A 20,255-nucleotide genomic window follows, 5' to 3' on the forward strand; every position below is an offset into this window, starting at 1 on the left:
CAGTGGCACATTACTGTGCGGACGTGTCATTTATGGAGCGGTGCCAAGCCCGTCACCCTACAACCCTGTGCAGCTGCACGTAGCGTAGGCGAGGCCATTCCAATTGACTTTCTGCCTGTAGCTGTGCTTCTCTCATTTGCAGGATCGGAATAGGAAGCAGTTGGCTCCGTTTAGAGATACGGCGGCGCCATATCGAGCGCACTAGCATATTTTTGGCTCGGAAAGACTCAAGCCGTTTGGGCAGCTGGTGGTGATTATTGTCTTCTCTGGCCTGGTTGTCTACTCTTGGTCGAGACTAATTAGAACATAACAATAATTTTGGAAGGGAGATCAGTTTTTCGCTCGTCACCGAAGACTCCATAGCACTCGAGTAGGAAAATTCCGAACAGCAAGAGACTAACGGCTGCAGACCACCGAGTACGAAGCAAAGCTTCAGGCAGCCCTTCTGCCTCGTGCCAACCACTAATAATTTCGGTTTCAACTGGTGTCTTCGACTTAACCCGGCTTGCAGCCAGCCTCGGAGTAGAGGGCCACCTAAGCGCCGGAGAACTCACCAGGTAAGGTTCAGATCTGGCTGTATGTACGTATCATCGGATATTTGTGGACGGAAAACAAACCAGAACACGAAGCCGAGAAACCACTAGGAATTTCGACCATGCGTTCCGCAATACCACTCTTCAACGTTGGTTCTTTTGCGATAGGAGCAGCAGAAATTGTTTGTTGTTTAGCTGTATTTTACTTCGCCATAGGCACAGGCAGGCAATATTATTCTGTCTCCTCACTAGGCGCAATGCCACAGTTAACCCTCATTCCATGTTTTCGGGGTCCAAACGAAGCCCAGGGGTATAGTTTTTGGTTTACATGTATATTAAAGGAAGTAAACTTCGTTGTGCCAGCGGAGAGGGCTCAACACAATAATGTGGAGCACTATCACACAGAAAAGGCACAATGGAGTTTTACAGAGTTGTCGCAACTCAGAGTTTCTTGCTCAATGCAATCATCAGGCGACTATTACATGTTCAGTGGGACTTGGCCAATAGAAAGCATAGCCTAGCGATAGCTGGTTGGTGTCTGACTCAGCCCAGAAAATATTGCCATGATGGCCGTGTGGATAGTCGCTCAGGTGAGGGAGCTATTAGCGCAGAAAGTATAGATTGCTAGTGAATATAGAAATGGAAGGTGTGAATCTGTAGACAGCAGCCAGGGTGTGACGGTAATCCTTCAGAACTGTTAAAGTGTTATTGGTGATGTGGAGGGCTCTGCTCTCACGCGGGTGTGCTCGCTTCAGATCTTGTCACAGTACACTGTATGTTTGTTTTACAAGTGCACGCAGATGTGTATGTGCATGTACATGATTGTATGTGTGTGTGTGTGTGTGCATGTGTGTGTGTGTGTGTGTGTGTGTGTGTGTGTGTGTGTGTGTGTGTGTGTGTGTGTGTGTGTGTGTGTGTGTGTGTGTGTGTGTGTGTGTGTGTGTGTGTGTGTGTGTGTGTGTGTGTGTGTGTGTGTGCATATGTGTGTATTGGGGTGGTTTCCCACCTGTGATTATGTCACGGCTTTACTGTGGCTTTTGAGTAGGAATTTGTTGGCGTGTCGGCATTTAGATACAAGCTCACTCTTCTTGTTCAGTAGCGTTGTCTTGTCCGCGGTAATGATCTGCAGTTTTTCTTCTAGGCAGAGGTTGCATCTCTTGCTGATGTTGCGGTAGGCTCGGCGTCTCTTCATGATGGACCATCAGATGGATGTCTGTTTGCCTTTCTCTTTCATTTTCCATGCGTATTTCGAGAGTTCGGTGGCACTTTGGGTGGCGCATAGATGATGTGTGGTTGTTGAAACGGTTCTTGAATTCCGGCTCCGTCGAGCCGATGTAGTGTTTGATTTGGTCGTTGTCTTCTCTGGTGACTTCCACTTGGTAAATGACATTTGTTGCCTGACACTTGCCACCAAGGGGTCAGTTCAGCTTGACACTGCAGTTACAGGGTAGGTCAGGCTTCGGCTGTTCCAGTATATGTTTGTTATGGCCGCTGATGAATGCCGACATGTTGGGCATACACGAATAACTAATTTTCACGGTGTTCAAATTGAAGATTTTTGCCAGCCTCGAGGTTTTGGTATATACCGTAAAATCCTGCCAGAGCGCTCCTACCTCCTCGACGCTTCGAGTAGGTTCAGGTGGGGAGGGGCGGATGGGCCAGTCCTACTTGCCGCATTCAGTACTACATGAAAAAGTACTCACCCTAAGAATACTGTTCGTGCATTTCGTACACCGACCAAAGGTCAAAAGCCAGGAGTCGTACAGACCAGTCAAAACTCAGGGTTTGTGCGATCCCTGGTCAAGAGGGTGGGCACTGTTGCGTACATTTCCAACGAGGTCGAGCACGCGTCTGCAGTACAGTACGGCATCACAGACTGTGACAGAGTCATACAAGGATACAATCAATCACGTCCCTGACAAGAAGTCAGGGAGGGGCGGATGGGAGAGACTGGCAGGATATTACAGTATATAGTTTTTATTTCCTTCTTGATCCTTCCATGAAATTCCAGGTGTTCCTAAACAACTCGATATCAGAGTTAATCAAATTGTTTGGGTTGGAATTGGATGATTCATTTCAATGTTATTTCGAAATCGTGCGAGGAGTGCGTTTCGACCCCGTCGAACTACATCGTAGACGGGTACAATGGGTGGTATATTTTTAACTGCCTTTAGCGTAGCTCTCATCAATTCATTCTGACATACATGTTCAAGGACCTAATCAGAACCAAGAGTATGTACCCCCCCCCCCCCCCAGAGTGTGCAACTCCTGATACCCTTTCTATGGGGTGCGCCCACGGCGAAAACTCACATCACGTGGTGTAGTGTCGCAGTTGTACGTTTCCAGCTCGTTTTTAGCGAGCAGCGGAGTAATAAAAAAGCACTCTCTGACAGAAACTCACTGCGGGTATGCAAATCCCCAGCATGATCTTGGCAGATATTCGGATTGCGCGCACGCTATCCTTCGTTTGTACATAGACAAACATATCTGAGACACGTGATGTGAGTTTTCGCCGTCGGAGACCCCATATGCAGAGTTGCACACTCTTGGGGGGGGGGGGGGGGTATTATACTCTCACCAGAACCCTAAAACATCCTGCACTACAACTTTAAAAGCATAAAGAGTACGGTGTATGAGCTCAACAAATTGTGTTCAACATGCACTGTCGTGCGAAAGATGCGACAGTGTCTCCTTGGGTTATTTTTCTGCCCGTAAGACGTAGGCTGCAGGAGTTATCATCTGGAAACCAAACACGCCTGCAAGGAACTACAAGTTATGCTATATTGTCTCCTAACACCACTTACTAAACAATCAGCTCATGCAATAATATTGCATGTTCACCAACTGGTGGTGTTTGTGGACATTATAGCGTAACTTGTAGTTCCTTGGTCCTTTTCCTTTTCTATAAGTTTGCCCTGGATTTCTAGAGCTTTCAGCCCCTGGTGCTGCTCCAAGACAAGTCAGTCGCCGAAGGGGCCCACTGTGACCACAGAAGTCACAAAAGAAGGTCAAGGCATTCCTTGCTCAGTATGCTTTCAGCCATCGTTCAGCGAACATCACATTTCTGTACAATCTGCGATGATATTATTATATTGGAAGTCCAAAGGAAATCTTTTGCTTCCAGCTTGTGAATTTTCTACTTTCAGCTCCATAATGGACTACATGAACCAATCTAATACAATCTTCAAACTAAGCGTAGAATCGAATAATATGTGTCCGGGGGTCCATTCACACTCTGCGTGCGTGTTTGTTGTACATAGCCTGTTTGAACAGTAGTTGGCAAAATACCTATTTCCAACTCCATAAAGCAACACAGGACTTGTATGTGTGTCAAGTAAGAAACCGTATGAGTGTGTCAACCCAACAAGGCATTATTCGTTTTTTCCACATTTCAACGCCTTTCGGCGATATATCGGAAATAGTAAGTTTCAGGTTTCATTCCTCCTTCACCTCATACTCCACCTTTCTGCCGAAAAAGGTAGTTTGTTTTCAGCAGTGACATACGTGAAGAGAAGCACAAGGAAAAAATCCAAAACTGGACTGAGTTCATGAGAACTCGGCGAAATACGACGGGTCTAAACTGATCCCAATATCCTTTGAATGTAGGAAAAAGTCAACATAGAATGAGGGTAGAGTCATTAGCTTATTCTCCGTTTTAGGGTATCCATAGAGCATTCGCAGATGCCGAGACCTCTGGTCGGTTGAGCATAGCAGCCCACCAGCACCATCTCACCCCATGCTAGCCCCATTTGCCTGCGGTGAGTTGAGTATCTTGTGTAAGAAGAAAATAGGATAAAAAAAACTTCCAAGCGAAGGTGCTCTTTACTTGCAGACGTGGTTGATACCGCTTCGACACAGTGCGACTGATCAAGCATGGCAGCAGTCAATGCTCTGACCGCCTGAAAGCTTGATGTCAGGCATTGGTTGCTGCTGCTCGAATCACCAATGTACTCTGTGCCGACTTCGAAGAGTCTTGCTGAGAGAAAATCCTAGTCGAAATGTCCAATGGCTTTAAAAGTGCTGTGCTTCTTGTGCCGGTACTTCAGTGTGCATCTAGGCGCTACTCTGATAGCCATACCCTGCAGTTAGGGAGTTCACCATACAATCAAATTATTTTGTGAGTTTGACCTAAACGCTCGTTTTTCTGAGGCATGGATATGCTGGAAAAAAACGTAAAGATTAGAATCAAAAACGCCCAGGCAGACGGTTGATTAGGGCGAACTTGGAGTTTCTGCAGTTGCTGAAAGCTGCTGGCGTGGTTTCCCACCACCTCTGTACTATCTCTTGCGTACTTGTGTGTGCAGGATTGTGCATGGCGGCACAGGGTGTGAGCATGCATGCCATGTGCATGCTAGCCCAACTCACTCGCTTCCATTGCCCCGCTTCCACGCTGTTTGCAGTTCACTCGATTTGTTTCCGCCCACCACCGGCAAATCGCTGTGGGCTGGTTCCTGTGATGATTTTCATTCCACCGCGATAAACGACGAGCCTAAATGTTTTAGAATCCTCTTGTTTTAGACTAATTTTAGGCCACTGAACATGATAGTTGGGTTTTCTTCGCACGGCCGAGTATGCATCTGGTTCAAATATGTACTTCCCAATGCCTTTGAACAACGCGCAATCCCATATTAAATTTTTTTCCAAACACGACATGCCTGGCACCAGCGGAAAAGCAATTCTGTAGGTCATGTGACATGTGCTCTGTACACCTATTGCACATTGTGCAGTCAATCCGTTCTCAGTTTACCCTTTGAGCTGATGCGAGCTCCACACCAAACATGCTAAGTGTGACCTTAGCACATTTCAGTTCTAGCACTGCACAAACTTAGTTGCACTCTGCCCTATGAGTGCACCTAAAGTCAAGGTGGGACACTCAAGGTGGGGGGGGGGGGGGAGGGAGGGGCTGCTCTTCAAAGATGGCACATTCCCACCTTACAGTAATACCAAAATAATATAATTATCTCTGCCCTCGGATACTGAGCCAGTAAATATAATTTAAACAGAAGATATCACATTTTAGTTGTTTGATAGCTCATTTCCAGGTGATTTCTTCTAGTTAAATTATCTCCATCCTAGTGTTATTATACCGACAGGACGTCGAATTAGTTCTGAGCACATACATATTCCATTGCAGCCACCTTCACATTCTATAAAGGTACCTCAACTTGAATGTTCAAAATACGGTCTCTTCGCTGCACATGTCACTTTCAAATAAATTTATAATTGAATTCACCCAGTTTTCGACCATGGCCCATCGGCAGTCAACACTTTGAAATGAACTCTTCCAATCCGTACTCCCCAGAGCCGGGCATTCCCGTCAACCGGGTACCTTTCTTGCCGGCCAGGAGTTCCAGAACCGGGCTTGTCGAAGGAAAGGAAAGTGCCCCCCCCCCCCCACAAGTATTGATAGGCACAAAACAAGACCACATTTTGAAGCTCGCTGTGGCGGTCGGCTTAAACAGGTTTCACTATAGTAAAGAAAAGGACCAAGGAACTACAAGTTATGCTATAATGTCCACCAATACCACCAGTGATTGTCAAGTAACTGGTGGTGTTAGTGGACATTATAGCGTAACTTGTAGTTCCTTGTTGTTTTTCTTTACTATAAAATGATCATTGGCTCTCCATCCGAGTCCATCTTTTTAAGAAGAGATGGTTAGCATTTCGTTTACTGACACAGCGATGGACTTGTGACGTCACCCTAGTTGGAATCTTACCGTTTCGTTCTACCGCTAAACAGAGCCTAATATCGTCGAAACGTATCATGCCGAAGGTATTTTGGGTGCTGGGTACAAGAGCTGTTGGATTCAGCATAAACGGTAAAATGCTAACAATGTCTATTATGAGCAGCACCCCTGGACATGAAGTTCACCATTTCATGACTGTCCCATTGTACTCTGCCTGGTGTGCTGTAAGGTCCGATTCATCTTGGATTTGTGTTCTTATCTGTCCTTTTTCAATCACACACACACACACACACACACACACACACACACACACACTTACACACACACACACACACACACACACACACACAGCACATACAGCGCACACAGCGCACACAGGGTTACTCCAACTACCGGTATGGATGCCGGACGGATTTTCCACTACTGGGCGTTTCTTGTTTTGTGCTTACAATGGCCACTGTACGTCCAAGGCAACTCGCTCTCACTTTACATTGGAGAAATGTGCATTCCAGGAGATCAAGGGAACTTTTGTAGTTGCCCACGAGATTATACACCGATTGCAGGCACAAAGAGGTGTAGAATAAATTGCGATAAATTCAAAGACGAATCCAGCTGCCCTGCCCTTTCAAAGTGTGAGTACTCTGAACCGAATGTCACGTGTGTTTGCCCAGAAGGTCAATTGATGATAGGGAACGCATGCATGGACGTCTGTAGTACTTGCTCAGAGTTTGCCAGCTGCATCACGATGGAGGGGCAGCCCAAATGCACCTGTGGAGAGGGTTATACAGGCAATGGGACACACTGCACTGCCACTGCGCGACCGACACCTCCCTACAAGAATCCGATTACGTGCCATTCCCTGCCGGATTTTGGCCGCGCACAAGCCAGTCAAGTTTGCAACTGTGATACAGACTACGAGTACAACTCTACGTCTGGGCAGTGTCAAAGAGTCTGTGCTAAATTCAATTGCACTGCGAACGCTGAATGTGAGTACGGGCAGCATGCCATTCGTTGCGTCTGCAGCAACGGCTATGTGAACAATTCGAACGCCGAATGCGTCAGAAAGGACCCGTGCGCCAGCCACCCTTGTTCTTCGCTTGCCAACTGCACCGCCAGTGCAAGTGGAACCGACCACACTTGCACGTGCAAACCAGGTTACCATGGAAATGGAACTCACTGTTCTGACGACGACGAATGCAGCAATGGAGCAAACAATTGCCATGGTAAGGCCGAGTGCAGAAACACGGACGGGTCATTCGTATGCTCGTGCCGATCGGGATATTCAGGTAATGGGCTCCAGTGCGATGATATTAATGAATGCAAACAGGCTGGAAGGTGCCATGACCATTCAACCTGTAGCAATACAGATGGCAGCTATTCATGCAGCTGCAATGATGGGTTTACAGGTAACCCTACGGGATGTTCTGATACGGATGAGTGCAATTCAGGTAGCCATAACTGTACAGCACCAATGTCCAATTGTACAAACACAATCGGTGGGTATACTTGTGGTTGTGATGCGGGGTTCACAGAGTCAGACAATGGTGAATGTGAAAATGTCGATGAATGCTTTCAAGCTAAACGAGTGTGTCCTACGGAAGCAGTTTGCACTGACATACCTGGCTCATACTTATGCCATTGTCCTGCTGGATACACTGGGAATGGCGTAGTCTGCACCAACGTGAATGAATGTAGCGATAGTCCGTGTGGGATTTGCGGCGCTCCAGATAAAAAAAATTGCACGGCGTGTGCCACTTGCTTGGATACCAGCGGGTCCTACCAGTGCCAGTGCCCGATGCTGTACAGCTGGACGGGTTTCGGCTGCAGTCTGGCTGTGGACGCCTGCAGTTACCGTCTGCATCAATGCAGTGTCAACAGCACATGTTCACCGATGAATGGCTCTAGTGGCAGCGATGTCAACACAGCTGAGCAATGCTATTCGTGTTCATGCCTTGAGGGTTACACTGGAAATGGCTCGCACTGCTTCCCGGTAAATGTCTTCCGTAAGTATCCGCCATGATGAGGTTAATGTTTAGTGTATTCTGTCAAAGTGCTGAACAACTGGTAGGCCACTCTTAATAGCAAAAAGACGAAGCTGAATCGACATTTGGGTATACTTTATTCATGCAATGTAAAACGGTGGAGACAATGTGCAATAAAACGATGAAAATTGGAAGAAATAGTGTAGAAAAAATAAGTATTCAAACAGATTTTCGTACAACACTCATCAGGAATCGTCGTTGTTCTAAAGGACACTGAAACAAAATTGAACTATTATTGGAAAGCTAAGTTAGAGGAATAACACCAAGAACAACAGCAGTGAAATTTACAATTAAAGCGAGAGCAATCATGAATGTGGGTTTTGCACTGCATGAATAAAGTATACACAAATGTCGATTCAGCTTGTCTTATTGATTTTGGTTATCAAATTATTGTCTCATTGCCGTAACAAACATTTGTGTTTGATGATTGGAACGGGGAAATTCGTTTCTGTAAAATACTTGAACAAGTTTTATGTAGTGTGATGATGTCTGTGGCCTTTATACTCTTGATAGCTGTAATTAAATGACTATCTCCTCTCTGATTTGAAACTCGGATGTTGAGCCAATAATAAATGTAGAAAGGAAAAGGACAATGGATACGAGTTACTTGTGGTGGTCAGTTTCTCTTAACGCGTATCCATATGTCCTTTTCCTCGCTAATTAATTATGTTTAGGTTTTTAATTTTATACAAAAAAAGGACCAAGGAACTACAAGTTACGCTATGCTGTCCACTAACACCACCAGTTGCTAAACAATCAGCTCATGCGATAACATTGCACGACACTGACCGATGTTATCGCATGAGCTGAGTGTTTAGTAACTGGTGGTGTTAGTGGACAGCATAGCGTAACTTGTAGTTCCTTGGTCCTTTCTCTTTTGTCTAAATTAACCCTTTGTGGGTCTTACTCAATGTATGTGAGGGGTGGTCACGCAAACACGCGTACAAACAACGAGCCATAACTCAAGTTCCGTGAGTTGTAGGTATGGGTAAACTATATATTTTCAAAATCTGTATGCCTGGACGCGTCCAGAAAACACAAGTATGACTATGTCCAGGCAAGGATATAACCCGTGGTAGCCCTTCAAGTTGAGAGAAAATACAATTGCGAACAAAAAAGCACAAAAATCACAGCACGAAGTGCATACCAAGTTCGTGATGGAGCTGAAGTCCTATGATAAACAATCAGGTAAGCGCTACGTCTTGGTGAAGAATATATCCTCCTAATTCCGTCCTTGAACTCCAATACCTCGCCATCGGCGATGCACCAGCAGCAACTGTTCCACAATATCACAGTTTTGGTTCGTTCACCTCAGCGCCGCTCGCGTCAGATTCACTCTTGCTCAGATGAGTACTCAGGCGCGATGTCACGCGTGCCGTGATTCTCACGGCCAGGCGAATCAGCTGATCGCACCTGACAAGTCCTTGTAAGAGTTGCTGTTGCTGTGCTTCCTCGCTGGTTGGTAAATTTGATTTCTTCATTCGGGGACGATTTATTTGAGCTAGGAGGACTCAACGGAGCTCTCTTTCTCACGACATTACACTGGAAATCCTCCAGGGACATCCAGCCTAGACTGGTGCCGTCAGTGTCCTCAGAAAGCTTTTCTGACACGGCCTCAAGAGATGCACTCCCATTCTCGAAATGCGCGCATGGCGGATGGTCGTCTTTTCCAATTTCACCAGACTTCAGTCGATCGATACTGCAAAAATTTGTATGGTAAGTATGGTTGTTTTTTACACCGTTGGAAAGCCTGGGACCTCAGCTACGAGTTGAGCACCATTTTAGTTGTCTCCTAGCAACAAAACTCACAGAAAATGCGATTTTACTGTAAGGGTCACATACGACCCTTACGCTTATGTGAGACCCATAAAGGGTTAAACCTTGGTTCTCCATCCGAGTCCATTCCTGCACACTTGATAAATTTTGAAATTGTTATGTGCTAAAAATGAGGTATACCTACCGCCGGTTTACAGCCTTGAGCCGGTTTGGACAAACAGAATTTTTACCATTTCACCTCAACCAACACGAAGACACTGACGCCCGCAAAGCTACATGTCACTAGCGTTCCAAACGATGTCACTAGCATTCCAAGCGATGTCACTAGCATTCCAAACGATGTCACTAGCGTTCCAAACGATGTCACTAGCGTTCCAAACGATGTCACTAGCGTTCCAAACGATGTCACTAGCGTTCCAAACGAAAATAATGTGTAGATCATGTGCAGGCAGAAAAAATCATGATGTCATGTTACCATGGTGATACAAGCTGAACTGTACCCACAGGCACGCACCGCCCAACAATAACGGAAAATAAAATAATTCAAACAGTGAAATTCGAAAGAAGAAGTACAAATGTAGAAAGGAAAAGGACATAATGGAGTTAGGAGTAACTCTCCATCACTGTAACTGGATACTATATACAGTCAGAAAGTGCAATAACTAGGCACAAAACTGACAGAGTACTGAGGCATTCGACGTCCTGACACCTAGCACTTTCTGACTGTATATAGTATCCAGTTACAGTGATGGAGAGTTACTCTTAACTCGTATCCATATGTCCTTTTCCTTTCTACATTTTATTTATGGCTCAACATCCGAGTTTCAAGAAGTACAAAGGATTTTTTTTCAACGGTCAAGGAAAACGAAGATCTGTGCTGAAAGGAATTCAAAGCAATTTCAACCATGTCCTGTAAGGGAATGTTAGCACCCACAGGGTGAAGAGAAAACCTTGTCAGAGCAGAACCTACACTAGGACGGTCTAGAGCTTGTGGGGAGATTATGCTATTATTATTACATACCGAAGGTTTATACAATGAATAAGAACAAATGCAAAGGAGCCATCAAGACTACGCTCCTTTCCGCACAAAGCAGCAAAGAAGGCATTCTTGTACATCATGGACATATTCTCTTCTGCTGTACGCGATTTAGCCTGTCGTGCCTGCATGCGCAAGGCACGCGATCTCTTTTGTTCCTTAGTTCTTTCTTGCTGTTTTGTGCGGAAAGGAGCGTAGTTTTGATGGCTCCTTTGCATTTGTTCTTATTCATTGTATAAACCTTCGGTATGTAATAATAACAGTCTAATTCTCCCACAAGCTGCAGAACGGACTTCCTGAAGGAATGCAAAGATAAGTAACAATTCAAATTCGAGATAATCAACTTAGAAACAACACCAGCTGTTTTGTAACCTGTAAACTGCTTGAAAAATCAGTGATGTACTTATAACTTACTCCTAGTAAGCGCTTTTCCTGTGCTCTCTGAAGAACGAATGATTCAGCCATTCCAAAAAAATATCGAACAAACACAGTTGATAAATAATTGTGACACTCGTCATTTCTACAACATCCGGAGTCTTCTGCACACTAACCAAACAAAACGTCTGCAGATTGTTAATTTTATTTGACTTTCGGAGCAGCATGCCTTGGAGGGTATCTATCCGGCCGGGAACGTTTATGTTCACACCCGCCAACATTCAAGACAACGGGTTGAGGTTGTGGAAGAATAGGAAGAATTGGTAGAATTGAATTAGTTTTGCAAAATTCAACTTGGATGGTGAGCCAATTAAATTATGGTGAAAAAGGAGAAGGACAAAATGTTACGAGTTATGACTAACTGTCCACCAGCGTAACCAGATCTTATACAGTCAGCGAGTGCGACAAAATGGAGAAGTGTTGGAGCTAGGTGTCAGGTCGCCGAATGTCTCAGTACTCCTTGTCAGTTTTGTGCCATTTTGTCGAACTAGCTGACTGTATAAGGTCTGGTTACGTTGGTGGACAGTTAGTCATAACTCGTAACATTTTGTCCTGCTCCTTTTTCACCATGAATTTGGTTTCTTGTGATAAGGACAGCATAACTAAATAAGGATAGCGCAACTCCTCCGTCGTCTTCATATGATCCTACAGCGCACAGCCACACCAAGTCCTAGCCTACACAGAATAGAAATAAAAAAACCTCTCCAAGCCTCTCCAAAAAAATCAAATTCTTTCCAAAAATGCGCACTTTACCCTGACTAGTGCTAAGAACTGAGACTAACTTTGTAGATCATGTCACATGACTAACTTTGTAGATCATGTCACATGACTAACTTTGTAGATCATGTCACATGACTAACTTTGTAGATCATGTCACATGACTAACTTTGTAGATCATGTCACATGACTAACTTTGTAGATCATGTCACATGACTAACTTTGTAGATCATGTCACATGACTAACTTTGTAGATCATGTCACATGACTAATTTTGTAGACCATGTCACATGACTAACTTTGTAGAGTAGAACCCGGGTTAAGGGTCATACCGGATTAGGGATCAGAGCCCGGGGGGGGGGGGGGTCACTTGGCACGTTCTTTGTTTGTTTGAAGTTTTATTTTACATCGCAAACCAAACGGGCTTTGATGCCCAATATTAAGATGGCGATAGACCTACATTGTGCGGGTGATCCTTCAGAGCCCGGGCCGGGGCCGGGGGGGGGGGGGGGTCACTTGGCATGTATATTGTGCGGGTGATCCTTAAACCGGGATTTAATTTCCGGCCCAAGGGGGGTCCCCGTCGGTTTCCGAGGAAGACGTAACTTTTTCCCTCCAAACTATTTTTCCGGGGTCCATCTACTCACAAGAAGTCGTTTTGCACACCTTTTTGCCCATCCCTGTACGACTGAGTCCAGCTATGTCCGCACAGAGTTAGGTGGACCCTTAACCCGGGTTCTACTCTAGATCATGTCACATGACTAACTTTGTAGATCATGTCACATGACTCAGGGGCGTGCTCGGCCCCCCAACTAAGGGGGTGCATGGGAGCCGAGGGGAGCCCCCCCCCCCCCGGCAATTTTCTGCAATTTGTTTGCAACCTTTCTCGAATTTTAGAGCATATTTGCATACATTACAATTGCAATTACCCAGATTGGAAATTTTAGGGGTGCACGTGCCCCCCGTGCCCATCGCCGAGCACGCGCCTGTGACTAACTTGTAGATCATGTCACATGACTAACTTTGTAGATCATGTCACATGACTAACTTTGTAGACCATGTCACATGACTAAATTTGTAGACCATGTCATATGACTAACTTTGTAGATCATGTCACATCACTAACTTTGTAGATCATGTCACATGACCAACTTTGTAGATTAAGGGGCCGTCCGTAAATATCGATGTTTTTTTAGAGACGATATTGGTGCTTCTCTCCCTTGACCCCCCCCCCCCCCCCCCTCCCCCCAGAAGACGCATATGTACATCTAGATCATGGAATCAATATTTTTGGATGCTCATTTTTTCAAATCCTTGTTCAGACAGTGAAGACTGGAAACTCTTGTGGAGTTCGTCCGTGTTTGTTCTCACTGCCTCTACATCTTGAAAAAGGTCTCCTGCAGGCATCGTTCGGCCGATTTCCACAATCAATAGCTCATTCTTTTGCTCTTGAAATTCTCCATGGGCGTACAGCTTCCAATTTTTGATTTTGTTCTTGTGTCGCGAGTTTTAGCTCCGCGAACGGAAGCTGGTTTCACATTTCTTGTATAGCCATTTAGACGTCCGCGTGCAGGGATCGGCGAAACTTCAGATATTTACATCGATAATTTTCTGATGCTCGAAAAGACGCACATGGCTCAAACCCCCTCCCCCCCCTCCCCCCAGACGCACCAATATCGTCTCTAAAAAAACATCGATATTTACGGACGGCCCCTAAGCTCGGATGGAGGGCCAAGGATTAAAATTCAAAAAGAGGAAAACTTTGGGTCCTCTTTTTGAACTTTGTAGATCATGTCACATATTCAAAGATCCTCCTTAAATATCTCCCTCCAGGTGATAACATAATGATTGCGGGTTGGGAGCACCAGAAAAAAAGAGATTGACAATGTTGTGTTCTCGTTCCTTCGCTTGTTCTTATTGTCTTGATAGAGAGGTCCAAGGGCAACGTAGCTAGAGTGGGCCTCAGTTGGTGGCTGATGTTCATTGTGGCGCTAGCCGTGATGATCTTTGTCGGAATAATCGCACTCCTAGTCCTAGTGTTGTACCGGAAGAAGGATCGTCAGCAGTGTTCAGGCACGGCTATAGCACACAAGCCACTGCCAGGGTGAGTCAACCGTATGTGGCCAGCCGGCATTTTTGATCGGAATGCAAACGTTTAGCTGTGACCCTCCCCACACACCTCCCCACACACCTCCCCACACCTCTCCACACACCTCTCCACACACCTCCCCACACACCTCCCCACACACGTCTCCACACACCTCCCCACACACCTCCCCACACACCTCCCCACACACCTCCCCACACACCTCCCCACACACGTCTCCACACACCTCCCCACACACCTTCCCACACACCTCCCCACACACGTCTCCACACACCTCCCCACACACCTCCCCACACACCTCCCCACACACCTCCCCACACACCTCCCCACACACCTCCCCACACACGTCTCCACACACCTCCCCACACACCTCCCCACACACCTCCCCACACACCTCTCCCCACACACCTCCCCACACACGTCTCCACACACCTCCCCACACACCTCCCCACACACCTCCCCACACACCTCCCCACACACCTCTCCACACACCTCCCCACACACGTCTCCACACACCTCCCCACACACCTCCCCACACACGTCTCCACACACCTCCCCACACACCTCCCCACACACCTCCCCACACACCTCCCCACACACCTTCCCACACACCTCCCCACACACCTCTCCACACACCTCCCCACACACCTCCCCACACACCTCCCCACACACCTCTCCACACACCTCCCCACACACCTCCCCACACACCTCCCCACACATCTCCCCACACACCTCCCCACACACCTCCCCACACACCTCCCCACACACCTCCCCTAATAAACCTCTGAACAATAATCCTCTGGCTCCAGTAATGTGTGAGGTATTTTAAAGCCTCACCATCACTATGCTCCCACTATGCATTTTTTTGTCTTTTACTGTGAGCTGTGATCATTGTAAAAAAAAATATATATATATATATATATGTAGGACTCAGTATAGAGTCCATGCACTATATGATGTCCAGCACCCTATATAGAGTCCATTGGTCCAAAATCCACTTTACAGAGTCCAGGAGTCAACTCAGTTTTGATCAGCTTCATCCTGCCGCACAATCCCCTATAAGGAGTACACTTTTTCTACAAGTCCCCTATTCACGGTCCAGGAGTCCAGTTTATCCAGTCACGCCGTCCTGTGTGTTGTGCCCCGAAAGAGAACACATTTTTAAAAAAAATCAGTTTTGCTTGCCTCGTGGCAGCGCATTCCTTTCTTCACTTCAGCCATGGCTGCCAATTCTGCTGTGCAGTTGCTGACAGTAATCTGTCTCGAGCTAACCAAGGAGGATAAGGAGACGTTCAAAATCAAATCTGGAAAGCGTCTTGTGGTTCTCTGAAGACGTTTCATCAGTGCGCGGGATGAAAGCAGAAATTGCAGAACGAGAAAAGTTCAGCACAGTTCAAATCTGACGAGTCAGGTACACTGACGCTCTCTTTCGTTCGACGCCACAAGGATCCCCTGTTTGGCTGGCCATTGCTGCCAGTAAGACGTTTGAACGGTTTCATCAGAGCGAGGGATGAAAGCAGAAAGCGGAGAAAGAGAAAAGTTCAGCACAGTTGCAATCTGACGAGTCAGATACACTGACACTCTCTTTCGTTCGACGCCACAAGGATACCCCTGTTTGACTGGACAAGAGCTGCCTGTACCACCGTGTCAAAAGGCTGTCCAACTACATGGCAGGACGATGACTGAGGTAAGGAAGCTTTTACTCGTTTCGATTGGTCTGCTGTTCTGTCGTTATGCTTGAATTTTTTTCCATTTTCAAGGAGCGTATCGCGTTTGTTTGATGTTGCTTGAATGAATGCCCTAAAAGTAATCAACCACTTCGTAATAGTCCTCAAGGACTGCAAGGACTTTGCATCAATATTCTGATCGTCTAGCTATCATCAATTTTTATTTCATGAGAAATGTATTTTTATCCCTGTGATAATTATGTGAACTCCACGACACTCTTCCTGTAGTATGATGTCGAATACAATGGGATCCACAAACGCAGTGCCAGTGTACTAGTAGTAGTAGGACTAGGAGGATTGCTTGTATGCCAATGACAAGAAAAAGCTTCTCAAGCTAATACTCGTATTCCCTGAAGTAACCGTTTTGATGTCACGAACATGACATTGTGTCAGTGAAACTGCCTCGTGACAACAAATCATTGCATTTCCATCTTGGGGAAGACTGACTGACAGCAACGCTGTACAGATTGTTCAAATCATCTCATTTCAATTTAGTTGCAGTGAAGTGAAACACTGTGTACACTACATGTATGGTGGTGTGTCTGTGCGTTTTGAGTGTGCACAAACGATCTTATTCCTCGTATTACTAATAGATTATTGTACCCACCATCACCTGTTCACAGGTCTTTGAGTGGATTGATTTTCATTGAGCATCACATTCGTTGCGAACTTGGTAGTTGTGTGCTCCCATGCATCATTACGGTAATAAGCGTATCCTTGTGCTATCTATTTGTTGCAGGTGTGCTGATCTTCACGGAACTGAGTGCTGCTGAACATTTGCATGGCCATGAGCAATGGTGAAGCTTGCTATTCCACTCTCAGCATGTGCTAGTATTATGCTGACCACTGCACTATGTTACTCTCTTACACTACTACGTGTATGTAAGCGTGCGTGTACCCGTCCCTGTATGCATTCGTTTCGTATAATTATTTGTTATCCCTCTTGACTTTACATGTAAATGGGTGGACGTTTGCATGGCTGTTGGAGTTGCGTGTGTATTGTGTCTCTACTCTTTTCTTGGTGTTTTCTTGGCGTTGTATAAGTGTGTGTGTGTGTGTGCGCGCACGCGCGCGCACAATAATTTGAAAACAAATAATTAATCCTGGGCTCTCCATTATTCTCTTTCGATTCTTGGTTTTTTCTAGGTATTTTCTTGGCGTTGCGTGGGTGTGTGCATGTGTGTGTGCGTGCACAATAATTTGGCAACACTACATGATTGAGATATTGTAATTTGCAGCGTCTGCGAAGAGACCACTTGATTTGAGGATGGTGTTTGTAGGGTTTTTCATGTAATGACGTGGCTGCAGTGGCGCCTCAATACATATTTTTTTAATCTTGAGAAGTGAATGATGTAAAGGATTAAAGGGAGAGGCCGTTTTCTGGTTAATATTCACTGCTTACAGCAGATCCTATGTCTATTTTCGAGCTCGATAGGGGATGCCTAATTGGCTGGACTTTATACAGGGGGTGTTGTCCACATAAAGACTCTTTATAGTTGATTTCAAAGTTTGGACTCCGTACAGTTGATTTTGGACCAATGGACTCTATATAGGGGTGAAGCCAATTGCTGGACTCTATACAGGGAGTGATGTCCATCGAAACTTTGAGCTCACAGTTGATTCCAAGTTTGGACTCTGTACAGTGGATTTTGGACCAATGGACTCTATATAGGGGTTGGACATCATATAGGGGCTGGACGCCTTACTGAGTCCAACATATATATACTCAATCTGCGGACAGCATGCTGTTTCGTTCTTTTTGAACTCATCAGCGCAGCACAGAGGAAATGAGGCCGAACCTGATAGCAATGGAAATAAAATGAGAGAATGCTTTGTTTGTCTAATCGACGGCTCGCTTGAAGTCGGGGTCATTTCAGTCTACTTGAATTCCAGACAGCAGTGGAAGGATTACTACATGTGTGAAGCATGTACCAGGCGTAGTATGCAGGCACATGCACCGGGTCAAAAAAGCGGTTTCCAAAATTTTCGACCGCGATTTTGCAATAAGCTACCTGCAGATTCCGCAGTATTACACACTGAAAAAAAGCTTTAAAAGTTATGGCTGCCAGACCCATCGAGCCATCAAAACAAATGTGGTACAAAGGCATTTTTCTTGGCTCGTCACAGTCTTGAACTTCAACTTGGCTACCGCCTTCAGCAATGCCGGTGCCGGTGGCGGAAGAAACCAACTCTCCGTCAGAAATTTCATGTCGTTCCGGGTGCGACGCTGCTGGGTTTTTTCCCCAGAGAGCTGACAAAGTCTTCTGCTGAAAACTCATTGCCTTTGTCCTCGAAACCACAAACCTGAACAGTGATTTTACTAACAAAACAGACAGCCGCTCGTACTTGAGTCCAAGACCAAAGCACCCACTTCAAAACCAAGTTGAAAGCAATTGTTTTCAACTTGGACATATGCGACATGCCTTCTGTCCGCGCTTTGCCTTTGATGTCCTTTCACAAGCACGGGACACTGTACAGCGTAGTCGAGTCCAGCCAATAAATTATTTGCATCGCGCGTCAGTGAACATGTCACTAGCGCCGGTACCGCAGTGACTGTGCCTGAATGCAATATGACTGTATAGCTACTTAGGTCGAGTGCCAGTAACGTAGATGACTGTAATGTGCACGTGCATGCATGATACTTGGTAGTACTCATTGCACCATGTAGATCTACCAGTGCATGCAGTGGCCTTCACGCGTACGTGTACGTGCAGATCTACGCACCCGTGGGATTGGAAGCTCCGTACAGAACTACTCTACATGGTATTGTACACTGTACTTAGCAGTAGCGGTGGTGGGCATGTGCACTACACGTTACCTGCCTTTCACACGAAAAGTGAATCTACGAACACGGTGACAGTGCACGCGCACCGCATGCTGCGCATGCAGCGAAAATATCGCTGACCGCAAAAAGGTGGTTTCCGGGCTCCAAGAAAACCACGCGGTGCACGCGCCTGGTCGGTAAGGTACATTGTGAGAATTCTGCCCGAACGCTTGAGGTGTCAGCCTTGCCAAGATGGCTCCTCTCTGTTTCTCGAAAGCCTGGATTTCACAGTGTGTAGTTGGACTGTGGCTCCAGCGATTCCCTTCTCAGTGCAGATACCATACAGTAGGCACATCTACCGCTATGGTGAATGCTTATCGGACACTCGGACCTGCATGCACAACAGAAATAGTGGAGAGAAATCTCTCAGCTCATGAACGCTTTTGAAGTTTGAACTGCCGTTGTCCGTGGCCATCAGTATGAACCTATCGACTATAACTATAATGTGCAAAAACACCTCTTGTATCTACAGCTGGGCCCATGGAGTTATAAAGCATCTACGCAACTGCCTATTCTGGTCTGAGTTGCATCTGAGGCCTGCAGTTATTGATGGCTATCATACTTTGCATTGACCATAGATCATATAGAACTTGCAAATGCCACATTGAAATGCGCACCACTTCAAGACCCCCCCCCCCCCCCCCCGCCAAATGAGCATTCGTTCTCGGGGTGGCAGGCGCCATCATTCTTTATGCCTTGATCAGATTTCATTGACCCCAACTGTCATGCGAGTAATTATTATTTTTGACTGGATTTCATTACTCGTTTTGGCACTGTAGAATCAATTTTGTTGATTTTGGGCGATCCTTTCTCTACCAAAGCTGTATTTGGAAAAAAAGCAATCATACATGTACAATTTCCACATCTACCCAAATCGGAATACTTGATCAAGAAATTAAGCACTACACGGAATTTTAGAAAACGCCAGGGAATAGGAATTTGCTAAAGAGCACTCCAGGCCATGGCGAGGGTGTTGTGCACCAGCACATCTTCTCCAGGTGTCAGGGGCTCAGCCTCTCCACCCATCCGCCTCGCCACACACAACAACGCAACTGAACTAGGAGTTCTACTAAATTTCTTGACAAGACGGAGACGGACAGACAAGAAGACCGGACACGACGAGGGAAAAAAACTGATAACTGAAGAAAGGACGAACATCGTGGCGGCATAATTGAGCATGCGCAGAACAAACCATAACATGTGACAATAACATAACTGGTCCATGCTGCACAGGAGACCGTGCACTTGCAACCAAAACGATGCAGAAAAAGTCAAAAGTAGTACAATACATACTCCAACTAAAGAACAACAGAAAAAAGCCTTCAAAAATCGTTCACTCTAGACTGTTGCGCAACAAAGGGTATACGAACA

At 45.9% G+C, this 20,255-nt stretch overlaps 1 protein-coding gene across 2 annotated transcripts in view; it reads left to right on the forward strand.

Annotated features, from left to right (window-relative positions):
- Window positions 1-277: 277 nt before the first annotated feature.
- LOC135826070 (uncharacterized) overlaps window positions 278-20,255 on the forward strand; it is a 37,900-nt gene continuing 17,922 nt past the window's right edge. For both annotated transcript variants that reach the window (XM_065338708.1, XM_065338709.1), the window contains exons 1-3: window positions 278-557; window positions 6,572-8,223; window positions 14,156-14,330. In XM_065338708.1, the coding sequence (XP_065194780.1) occupies window positions 6,618-8,223; window positions 14,156-14,330 (1,781 nt within the window). In that variant the 5' untranslated portion in view covers window positions 278-557; window positions 6,572-6,617. The remainder of the gene's footprint in view (window positions 558-6,571; window positions 8,224-14,155; window positions 14,331-20,255) is intronic.

Source organism: Sycon ciliatum, chromosome 10 (assembly GCF_964019385.1).
Source record: "Sycon ciliatum chromosome 10, ocSycCili1.1, whole genome shotgun sequence".
Lineage (NCBI taxonomy): Eukaryota > Metazoa > Porifera > Calcarea > Leucosolenida > Sycettidae > Sycon > Sycon ciliatum.